The following is an 11,733-nucleotide window of genomic DNA, read 5'->3' as shown; positions in this document are numbered from 1 at the left end:
GTAGGAAAGTTCAATGTAAATGCCCTACATTTAATTCTTGGGGCCAATCACCAGTACTTACTACTAAGACCGAAAAAGATAGAGTGTATGTTGATCTTATTCCTATTTTATAAAGATAGAGATTGTTTCTAATAGATTACTGGATCAAAATAAAGCATATCGAAGCCGTTTGAGAAAAATGAATACAAATATAAGAACAATAACAAGAACTAAAATATAAGTGAAAAGTAATACATAACGTTCAGAAGAATGCAGAGAAAACAAAATAGTATTGAATATGGTTTGCAAAAATACCTTTATAAGCTTGTAGGGAATTAATTGCATCGAATGGGAGACTTTACTTATACATACATCAAGCTTATAATAAATTTTATGACATATATTATCATCCCGAGAGTAGTGGGAACTGGGATTGATAGCTAGATTTCTTCGTCTTTTACCAAAGATCTCAAGTTCGAGTCGCAAGAATCAAGAACTTCTTTGTAGAAAATGCTTTACCCTCATTGGTGAAACTACTTGACGCGAGTCTGTATTAGACTGAGATCCGGACAATAGGCTCTGGATACTTTTAAGTGACGGAGTTAGTCAGTTACGAATTCAGTTGGATGCACTGATTTTGGTTCAAATCTTATATATATCTTAAAAGTTCATTGAATATGTACGTTTTATTAATCTAGAACCAATTATAACTTTAATAAGGTTTGTGGATGTGTAGATGCCATACACCAAATCATGGTGCAGACGAATGAATTCTTGGGCAATAATAATGACACACAAGTTGAATATATCGACATTATTGTCCATTCTATTATAATGTGCCTTGCAAAAAGGGGAATTAATTCCATTGTAAATAATTGGACAAGATTGTGAAAAATCTAACATTATATTTTGCGTCAAATATTAACTTTTGTATGTGGATTATAGGTACTAAAATTTTAAAAATAATAGTAACTTTTTTCTTTTGACACCTTTCTTTTCAGAGATTAATATAGATTTGATAAAATTCAATACTAATTTTGATTTCAACGTGGTGTATTTTGTGTTAAGATATCATAATATATACAAAATATTAAATTTAGAATTTAATAACTAATATTTGGGATCATCGTCTTAATTAAAGACAAGAATTCATTAAGTTCAAATTTTAAATTTATCGATATTGTACTCAATTATAGGAGTGAAGAATTAATTGGTTGGCCTGCTTTATTTAAATTTTGGTAGAATTTAATTGGTAAAGCTTAGTTGTACTAATGGTGATTACTTGTCGTATCACATAATTATTTATTTGATTGCCAAAAGGAAGAGCTACAAGTTAGACAAATTTAATTTGGCTTATTTATTTTATTAATCCTAATTATTAGTATTATAACTTTTTCATTTTACGCGTAAAATATTGAATATTTAACCCATTTTATTTTTGGTTTCTCTATATGAGAGATCGTCTATACCCATTTCGAAAGTTCAAATCCAAATTTGACCCTTCCCTCTGTAAAATATTGCCCCATATGTTGGAAAGTTTGATCGTTAATTCATAAAGGCAAATCTAACCCATTTTTATAATGATATGCTCATATCTGACCCCAATTATATATTAATAGAGGAAATTCTAATTCATTGTATGGCATGAATATATATATGACTCTTAACTATTAATAATGAAGGAGATACGACATATCTAAACTTATTTTGCAAAGTTTAGGAGAAAAAATTGAACATTTTCCCTTGAGTGACTAATACCATCAAATTTCTCTTTAACTTTGGTTTATTCAATTCTATATAACAATGTCATATAAATGGAAAATGACTTTTTCTTTTCAAATTAAAATAAAATGTCATCTTCACACCATCTCACTCTTATGAATATTTTAAAGTATTGATGATTTGTTAATTAACAATCCTAGCTCCAAGACTCTTGGAATAAACTTTTAATTTGTTGTGCCTCATAAAATGGCCAAAAATGGCCAGTGTGTTTGGCCATTTTCTTTGGATTTTATCAAAATTAGAAGTGCAATGCCAAAGATGGGAAGAAACAAAAAAAAAAAGCAAAAAGTATAATTATTAGTACATATTGTCATTGATGTAATAATTAATAGACCTCAAGATTAATTGTTTTTCAATCTTCTTTAGTAGAAATGACTTTGTTTATTGGCGAAATGGTCTGATAGACCCTTGTACTTAAAAGTTTGTGGAGAGTTTCTTAAGTTTTTAACAATAACAACATATCCAGTGTAATTTTATAAATAGTCGATCGAGATTGTTTCCGAAGTTTTTGAAGCATCTAGTAATTATAAAACAATATGTTTATTGTCTAAATGTTAAATAAGAGTGTATAATTAAGTTGTAATCATGAGGCATGGTGAGTAGTGAGAGGTTCACAAAATTTAATGGTTCCCTCATTGAAAGGGTATTCATAAGAGCCTCGCAAGTTTTGTTGAGGGTCTACATAATTATTTCTGATTGACATAATAATTTAATCATTTCTTTGGAATTTGATAATCAAAACACTACTTATAAGTACCACAACAATAACATATTCAGTGCAGTTCCACTAGTGAAATCTAGGAAAGGTGAAGTGTATAGACTTGACATACAACTTTTTCCTTTAGACCCTCGACTCAAGAAAAAACAACTTTCCAGAAGAGTGCAATAACTTCACTTTCTTCTGTATATTCTTACATCTCTCTTTTCTTTTCTTTAGTTTAACTAGATACTTTAATTTGCTCTCTTTTCTTCTCTTTTTTGTAGTGTTTTACTCTTTAACTGATGTAAAAAGTTGGATTGTCCAAATGTATGAGTGTGACACTTTAGCAATTCTATAAATACTTCCCCTACTCAAGCCTAGAGAGGACCACTTCTCTACTTTGTCAACAACCTGCTGAAATTGGCATGAACCTGCTAACATAAATTCATCCTATTTTCCTCTTGTGACATTTGCATTGTGCATGTCCATACAGTCGTTTAGTCGTGTCTAGAAAGTAGTCGTCTTGTTACTAGTAGACGAAAGTCTATACATAGTCGTTTAGTGGTGTGTTAAGAGTAGTCATCTTGTCGCTACCATGTTGAATGACATATAGCCATTTAGTGTCGTGCTGACAGGTGAATCTTCTAGTTAACCCTTTAGCTAGTGGCGTGTTGTACTAGTCGTCTTGTTACTGGCAAGTGAATCTCCTGACTAGCCATTAATTAGTGATGTGTTGAGGGTACTAGTCGTTTGTTGTTATGCATGAAGTAGTCGTCTTGTTGCTGGCAGGTGAATCTCTAGTTAATCGTTTAGTGGCAATAGGTGTATAGAGTAGTTGTCTTGTCACTAGAAGGTGAATCTTCTAGATTATTAATTGTTGCCTCATCATGCCAACTACCATGGTGGCAAAACGAGCTCGTGTCATGTGGTGGATGAGGCTACACTCAGCTATTCGAACCGCCTTAGCATGCATTATAGTGGGGTGTGTCACCCTCTATAGTCCACCTTCTCTTGCGAAGCAACTAGCATTTCCTTCTTTTTCCTATGTGATGTCGATATTCATAGTATCCGACGCCACGTTAGGCCATGCCCTAAGGGGATGTTGGCATGCATGTCTTGCCACACTTCAAACCATGCCACTTTCCATGCTAGGCCTATGGCTTCATAATTATGTCGCCACTGACCACTACTCACCCGAGGTAGCCGCCCTCATGGTGGCGGTGAGTGCGTTTTTGGTGGCGTTACCGGAGAGTACCGACTTAATGTGCAAGAGAATTGCCTTTGGACAACTTGTTATAGTGTATGTTGATGCTGTTATTCATGGGCTTTATGTCAATTCTCCTATGATGCACCCTCTTAGAATTGCTTTTAGCACTTTACTTGGAGCTTTGGCTTCTATCTTAGCTTTGTTGCTACCCTATCCTTGGCTAGCTTATCATGAGGTATGTATATATGAACTTCATCGCTAATCTGTCGTTAAATCGCTTCACATAATCTTTTTGGTAATTTTTTACTAATATTCATTGCTAAATAGGATTAGTGATAGGTTTTGTTATTTACCTACAAAATTTGTCAGCTGTTAATTTCTGTTGTTTATTGTTGTTATATTATATTAGGACAATAATAAATATAAATATTATAATCTTAAATGATTTTGAATGCAATGACATTAACTCAATTACTGCTAATTATTTTGATGATTGCTAAAAGAAAATTTATTGCCACTAAAATGTTTTTATACTTTCGATGTAACCAAGGTTTTTTAAGCTGTTGAAAAGTCAAATATATAAACACTTTGTTTTAACCGTAAGTTCTTCATTTAAGTATATTATTTTAATTTGCTCAAAGTTGGTATAATTTGTCTGTTATAATAATATTATTTTTTTCCTTATAAAATTTATAAGTTGAAAATTAAAGTTGATGTCTTTTAGTCTGGTCGGACATGAAACTACAACAATGAAGTTAAGTTAATTTGGATCTTCTAGGAAAGGTCCATTTGGTGTAAATATTTATAAATCAATGTTTTTTTAACAAATAATTATACCAATTATTTTAATTTTAACTTGAAATTAAATTACTTATATATAGTGACAGTATGAACATATGTTTATGTTTGCGTATATTATTGGTGAAGTTACTTTATTAGTGACTTCACTGTGTAATGTTGTTTTCACGGTTGTTGTATATATCTTAAGCTCAAACTTTAGTTCTTTAAAGAATTACATAACTATAGTGCAATAGAAAAGAGAGAAACTCGTCACGTGAAATTAGGGGTGACAAAATCAACTCATAACATCATGATTTGTTCAATCCATTTAGGTTTGAGCGTTAACTCAATTTATTTTTTAACCTGTTTAATTCATCTCATTTTAAAACTAGATTGATACACTAACCAATAATTAATCCATGAGAAACTTTTGTCTAAATATTTTTAAAATACATTTTTTAAGTTGATATATGGTCATAATATCTAATAAGAAAATTTTTATTTGGTACTCAAACAATTTATAAAAAAACAAACAAAGAATTTAAAACTTAAATTTAGCCATTTCAACTCAAACCGTTTTAGACTAAGTAAAATTCAAGGAGGTCAATGAATCGTCAATTTATTAACTCAAACTATTTTGATATCCGAGCAAAATAATTTTTTTTTATGTTCAACTTGACATATGCCCACTGCACTTTTTTTTGTGGTAGATATAAGTTGCCTTATTCTTATGACAGTTTGATTGATTATATTATTTAATTTGATTGGTATGGTACTCTTTTATGGTCCATAATATAAAATTCACAGATATTAATTTCCAGTCTGTTTGATTAAAAATTGTAAACATGGGGAAAGAGATTATGCACATTTTGGAGTAAATATGTGTGGGGTTTTGTACAACTATATAAGTAAATATGTGTGGGGTTTTGTACACATATATATAGTTGTTGCATTACTTCATTCAATGTTTTGATAATTGAATTTATAACATCATGTCATGTCACTATTGTGGAAAAACGTGTAAAGATTTTCACATCATACAACTCCTCGACGTCACAAATAAATAAGACGTAGGACCAGAAGCGAAGCTAAAGTGTAAGAAGTATTGTGCATATACTTCATTCATTTGGACCATAAAAAAGTGCCAAAAATTCATTTATATTGATTGCTAATGTATATATATATAGTAATAAATATTGATTTATTATATGACAGGTGAAAAAATTATACCAAATTTATGCAGAAAGTGCAACAGGAAGAATAAATTTATATTTGAAAGCCATTCATACACAAGATGATCAAATAACCATGGAGCTAATTTCTCAAACAAAGCCCTTTACTGATACAGGAACTAAGCTTCTTGAAACTATCAAATTCTTGGAGGTAAGCTAAATACGATCGCTGAACTTTATCTACTATAACAGTAAAGTTACTAAATTATTTTTTCACATTAAAATAACCATTATAACAGTAAAGTCACTAAACTTAACCGATCATAATGACAAAACCTATATCCTGACTTGACTTGATTGTTACTGTTATAGTAGGTAAAGTTCAGTTAGTTAAAAATGCGAGTAAAAATAGTTTTATGGTGTTCTACTTTTAATATGTCTAAAGCTAGTTCGTGACTTTATTGTTATAACGTAAATAAAGTTCAATATCCATACGTGAAATGAACATGTTATTGTTCAATAATCTAAATGGTCCCTCTTATACTTATAGGAAGGTTTGCAATGGGAGAAACCTTGGTTGAGATACTTGAATCACAATTTCACAGATCCAGGACTTGGTTTACAAAACATGGATATTTCAATGAAAGGAATGGAATTGGCTATAACTTCTTACCCAATTTTTCCCACAAGAATGATAGATAAAGAGCTTTTTAAAGTCACACATCATGTTATGATGTTTCTTGGTCAAATAATGGGGCAAGATAGATCATTTTTACCACATAATTCAGTAACAGAAGGGGAGTTTGAGAAGGAGTACTCTTCTAGGCATTCTAATGAACCAATCTTACCAACAAAACAAGATCAAGCAGCACTCTTCTTCTTATCTTGTTTCAGAATGTGCGTGAGTGACTCTGAAACGATCGCACCTATAAACGAAGGACTTAGAGCCACAACAGAAAGAAGTAGTAGTAGTAACACATCGTGTTGCAGACGAGTCTGCATTGATAGGACTATGCTAATAATCAATGAGAGAATGGTGGTATTCGCGTTCAAGTGTTCATTTTCATTAGGACTGGCTGTGTTGCTTGGTCTGCTATTTAATACTGAAAATGGTTACTGGTCAGGCCTCACAATAGCCCTCAGCTTTGTTACAAGGAAACAAGCAATTTTCACAGAAGCAAATGCAAGAGCACAAGGAACAGCTATAGGATCAGTGTATGGTGTACTTGCCTGCACTATTTTTCAAAAAGTCGCGCAAATAAGGTTCTTATCTCTTCTCCCATGGATAATTTTCACCACATTTTTAAGGCATAGTAGGATGTTCACTCAAGCAGGGGGAACAGCAGCAGTAATAGGTTCACTACTGATTTTAGGCAGAAAAAGTTATGGTCCACCTAGTGTATTCGCAATTTACAGACTCACCGAGGCCTTCATTGGACTAGCTTGTTTCGTCGTTGTTGAACTTATCCTGCAACCTACAAGTTCAGCAACTTTAGTAAAAAAACATCTCTATCTAATCCAAGGAACAATCAATGAATGCACTAAACACATGGTAGTTGATTCAAGACGAAAGGGGTTAATGGAGAAGCAAAGGAATCTGAAATCTCAAGTCCAAGACTTGGAAAAGTTCATTAAAGATGCAGTCTTGGAACCTAGATTCTGGTTTATTCCTTTTCCAATTTCTTGTTACCAAAAGCTCCAAATGTCTTTGTCAAAGATGGCAGATGTTCTGTTCTTCATGTCCTGTGATATCGAATTCCTCTCTCAAGCGTTCGATAGGTATTATCCTGATAAAAGGGAGCTTCAACAATACATAAACAACAACTTACAGCATTTTAATGATGCTCTAAGCTCTTCAGTGAGCTCCTTTGAGAAAATTATTTCTATCAGACTGTTAAAAACTTCTCAAATCCAGCCAGAGCAGAATATATTGAATGATCTTGAAGAAGGGAATTCGTCATGTCCAAGGGGGGATGTAATGTATTCAAGAAACGACGAGGAGATGGAGATGATTCTGAGTTCTTTTCTTCAGAACTCAAACGAGGTCTGTGGTAAAGTGAGGGACATTGCAGGTATAGAGCTTAGAGGAACGATTGTCGGTTGTTTGTGTTCTTTAGAATTTTGCATGAGCTTTTTGGAGAGGGAAGTAAGAGACATCGACAACGCGATAAAAGAATTGGTGAAGTGGGAAGACCCTTTGGGTGAACCAATTTGTTCATAAGAATCTGCTACAGGATTCTGAAGTTACTATAAGCAAATCCATATGATCAATGGACACAAAAGCATAAAGTTGTAGCTCTAATATAGTTGTCTCTCTACATTCCCTAAATTCTAAGGCTATATATTATTCTGAATCTTCTTTACATTTTATCAAGCACATAATTATCTAGGCATTTTAAACTATGAATGATTTTATGGTCATAACATATCAATCTACATGGTCTTAGTAAAAATAGGGTAAGGCATAAGGTGACTATGCATCTAGATTAATGTTGAAAGTTCAAAATATATTGTGCTATAATGTTTAATCCTTAAGAGGCGCAAATCACAGAGACAACAATCTCTTTTGTTTCGAACAATAAACACTACTAGAACATTAAGCAACAGGGGAAAGGAAAAGATAACATCATTTACTCTATTTGAAGCAAATGTACTGAATACTGATCAATAGTTTTAGCCAAGTTTCTATGGACCAGAAGCAGTCACATAAAAGTCCATGCTCAGTAATTATAAATGTTGCGTAACATCAAAATTCAATATCTATCATATAGAGCTGCCAAAGGCAAATAAACATAACTATTTTTGCCCAAGCTAATTCTACAGTAACAACTTTCAATTGCCTTCGTATTTGGGATCTGCCATCACATAATGGTAAGCGACCACCAGCACAAAAATAAAGATACCAAGAAAGTTGGCAAAGAAACCCAGGTCCTGGTCGTCAATCATCTGCAACATTCATGCACAAACGAACAAACATATCAGCCAAATCAACCACCATATTTTTGTCGCATAATATGTGGGCAATAACTCCAAGGATAAATAAAAGAGAAGGTAGTCACAAGAAAGCAACTATCTAATCTAAATTTACGTCATTCTTACTGAAGTTTAAACATCTCGAGACTATTGCTGAGTCTCTTTTCTTGGCTACCCATTTACCCTTTACCAATCTGAAATTCTTAATGACTCCAACTTTAGAATTCATACTTACAAGTTTTTTCAGTCACACACTCAAACTAACACCTGTGTTCTAACAATCTAGAAGATGAATCATCCAGCTAGATAAGTCAACCAAGCTGTTCAACAGACTCTAACAAATGCTAAAGTCACCAGAGAAATAGGCAGAAATAAAAAAACAAGGACAACACTATCAACTGGCCAAAGAGTGCCCAAGAACCAAGAGACATGCAAAGCTGGAGCCAATGAACACATGCCAGCTCTTTCTTTTAGGGTACATGGCGCTATCTCCTTTTTTCTCTTCCAAAAAGTCAATCCAACGGCAAAGTTAAACTTACTACTCTCTTCTCTTCTCCTTTCATTTCCTTCCCTTTCATTCAAATAAAGTTCAAAGCATCCTTTAGCAAAGTGGTTTGTAAAGTCTAACCAAACTTTAGGCTAACGAACAAATTGCATTAAGTGTTACTGTCACATTACACATTACCTTCTTCCCTTTCCAATCAAATCCTAAAACAAACACTTAATACTCTCCATCCCTCTTCCTCTCTTTTGTTTATCCTGCATGGTCTCCATTCTTATATTTTTAGTCCAGACATTTATTGGTTGGAATAATTCAGGGCCTATATAGATGGCGGGATTTAATCCTTTGGATTTCTAGTTCTTAAGCTTGAATCCAATGCACTTGTTTCGATACCAGTTGATTTTAGCTATAAATTAGGATCATGTATACATGAAATGTAAAACATGTCCTTTGAAATCCCATCTTGAGCAATCTATCCCTTTGGACCATAGGCGAATGTACAAGCCAAGAAAAGCCTGATTCATGCTAAAGCTATACCAGCAACTTGAGCTGCATGATCCAAGTTAAGCTAAAATATTGAGCAAAATGCAAAGACCTTATCCACATCACCAAGTATCAATTTGGTATGATCAGAACCTTCTTGGCAAAACTGCTTAAGCTATCGAACTTAAATGTTTTCATGAGTAGAAATGCTAAATAATCTTTTGAGGTGCTTAAGGCAATATACTCTATAGGTTTCTCCACTCATTCTAAAGATCACTCACTTCACCAATACTTGGGCAATATTTTCACTCATTGACTCACAAAGATAACATCAAAAAATGCCAACATACCCCACTCCCAAATCTACATCATTATTGTATGCCACCAGACTACTCCGTAATTTCACTTCTACTTATCGGGAAAAAAATAATGCATGCCGCCAAACTTCATGTCAATCAAACACCAGAAAATGATTTAAGAATTATTTTCCCTTGTTAACATATTCCACCTATAAGCATTTTGCATTGTTTTACATCATATGAAACAAACCAATTGAGTCTTCCCACTTTTTGCATCTCATGAAGCACTATATAAATGAAACTTTAATGCAGACATTATTGGTTTGGAATAATTTCGAGGCCTATATGGATGGAGGGATTTAATCCTGTGGATTTCTAATTCCTAAGCTTGAATCCAATGCACCTCTTTGGGCACCAATTAATTCTAGCAGTTAATTAGGATCATTTCACAAATATAAAAACATGTCCTTTGAGATCCCATCTTGAGCAAATTGTCTCCATCCCCTTGGACCATAGGAGATTATACAAGCCAAGAAAAACCTAATTCATGCAAAAGATAGACAGCAATTCAAGTTGTATAATCCAAGTTGAGCTAAATATTGACCAAAATACAAAGACCTTCCCCATATCACCAAGTATCGGTTTGGTATGATCAGAACATTCATCGCAAAACTGCTTTAGCTATCTTCAATAGCTTATATGTTTTTTATGAGTACAAATGCTAAACAATCAACCAAATATCACTCATTTCACCAATATTGAGACAATATCCTCAATCTTTGAAACTCACAAGCTTAATATTGAACACCACCGACACTACCCCTCTCCCAACTCTACATTATTGTACACCACCAAAACTACTCCTAATTCCCTTCTACTTATCAACAAAAATTTATCGTTGCCACCAATCTTCATGTCAAGCAAACACCACGAAATTATTTAGGTATTAACATTTTCCACTTACAAACATTTCACATTTATGTCACATCAAAACGAATCAAAAACCCTATTAAACTCTTCCCATTGTTTGCAGAACTCCTTAACCACTATAGAAATGAAACCTATAATCCCCTATACATTCTGTTTCATCTTCATAGCCCTCCAGAACCCTTGATCCATAATCTAGTTCTTCTACATAATTCACTTCACATCATAACAAATTCCATTTCCTTCATAAAACCCACGAAACAAAACAACAATTCTCCTTTTTATACAATCTGATACAATGTACCTCATTCCTTATCGAATTACCGAAATTACAACAGATCAACCATTCAATTGCACGAAATAACAATAAATCACAAAAAATTAACCCCTAAAAGATAAATCGCCAACCAAAATCAGCTCAATCAAAAAGTACTCTTTTTTTTCTGAAAAAAAAAACAGGATCCAACAAAAATGAAATTGAATTATGCGAGGATGAAACTTACAGTGAAATTTGTGTAGAATTTGAAGAACCCAAAAGCTACGATCTTTGATTTTTCTTCCTCCGAGAGTGTCAGTGAAGACTTTAGATCGGACTTTGGAGCTATTTAACCTAGTGCTGATGCGGGCGGGTGGGTCATCAAACGACACCGTTTTAGTAGTTTGAGTATGTTATACGACGTCGTTTTAAGAGTTTGGTGTAGAAAAAAAATGAGATGTGTGGCTGCTGGGATTCGAGCCCAGGTCTCCACGGCCACAACGTGGAATTCTTACCACTAAACTACAGCCACATCTTGTTTCAATAGGAACTTTTATAACTTAAGAGTAATATTTTAAAGATCATGTGATGTAAAGACTAAGTAATGTATTTTATCATAGACTTCATGAATTAGTGGTCTCCGTGATGAATAAGATGTGAAAAGCGAGATTGT

General features: G+C 33.3%; 2 protein-coding genes and 1 non-coding gene across 3 annotated transcripts; 1 reads left to right on the top strand and 2 right to left on the bottom strand.

The window, feature by feature from the left end:
* The first annotated feature begins 3,263 nt into the window (after window positions 1-3,263).
* On the top strand, window positions 3,264-7,935 carry LOC125871718 (uncharacterized). Its single transcript, XM_049552368.1, has 3 exons — window positions 3,264-3,903; window positions 5,664-5,831; window positions 6,171-7,935. The coding sequence occupies exons 1-3, from the start codon at window positions 3,349-3,351 to the stop codon at window positions 7,839-7,841; spliced, it is 2,394 nt and encodes a 797-aa protein (XP_049408325.1). The 5' UTR covers window positions 3,264-3,348; the 3' UTR covers window positions 7,842-7,935.
* Window positions 7,936-8,215: 280 nt separating this feature from the next.
* On the bottom strand, window positions 8,216-11,374 carry LOC125871803 (dolichyl-diphosphooligosaccharide--protein glycosyltransferase subunit 4A). Its single transcript, XM_049552479.1, has 2 exons — window positions 11,308-11,374; window positions 8,216-8,566 (listed from the first exon to the last, which is right to left on the bottom strand). The coding sequence occupies exon 2, from the start codon at window positions 8,564-8,566 to the stop codon at window positions 8,453-8,455; it is 114 nt and encodes a 37-aa protein (XP_049408436.1). The 5' UTR covers window positions 11,308-11,374; the 3' UTR covers window positions 8,216-8,452.
* Window positions 11,375-11,520: 146 nt separating this feature from the next.
* TRNAH-GUG (transfer RNA histidin (anticodon GUG)) lies at window positions 11,521-11,592 on the bottom strand. The gene has a single exon. It is a non-coding gene; the product is annotated as a tRNA-His (tRNA).
* Between the last annotated feature and the right edge of the window lie 141 nt (window positions 11,593-11,733).

Source organism: Solanum stenotomum, chromosome 7 (genome assembly GCF_019186545.1).
Source record: "Solanum stenotomum isolate F172 chromosome 7, ASM1918654v1, whole genome shotgun sequence".
NCBI classification, from domain to species: domain Eukaryota; kingdom Viridiplantae; phylum Streptophyta; class Magnoliopsida; order Solanales; family Solanaceae; genus Solanum; species Solanum stenotomum.
This window is presented reverse-complemented; position numbering and strand designations above follow the sequence as displayed.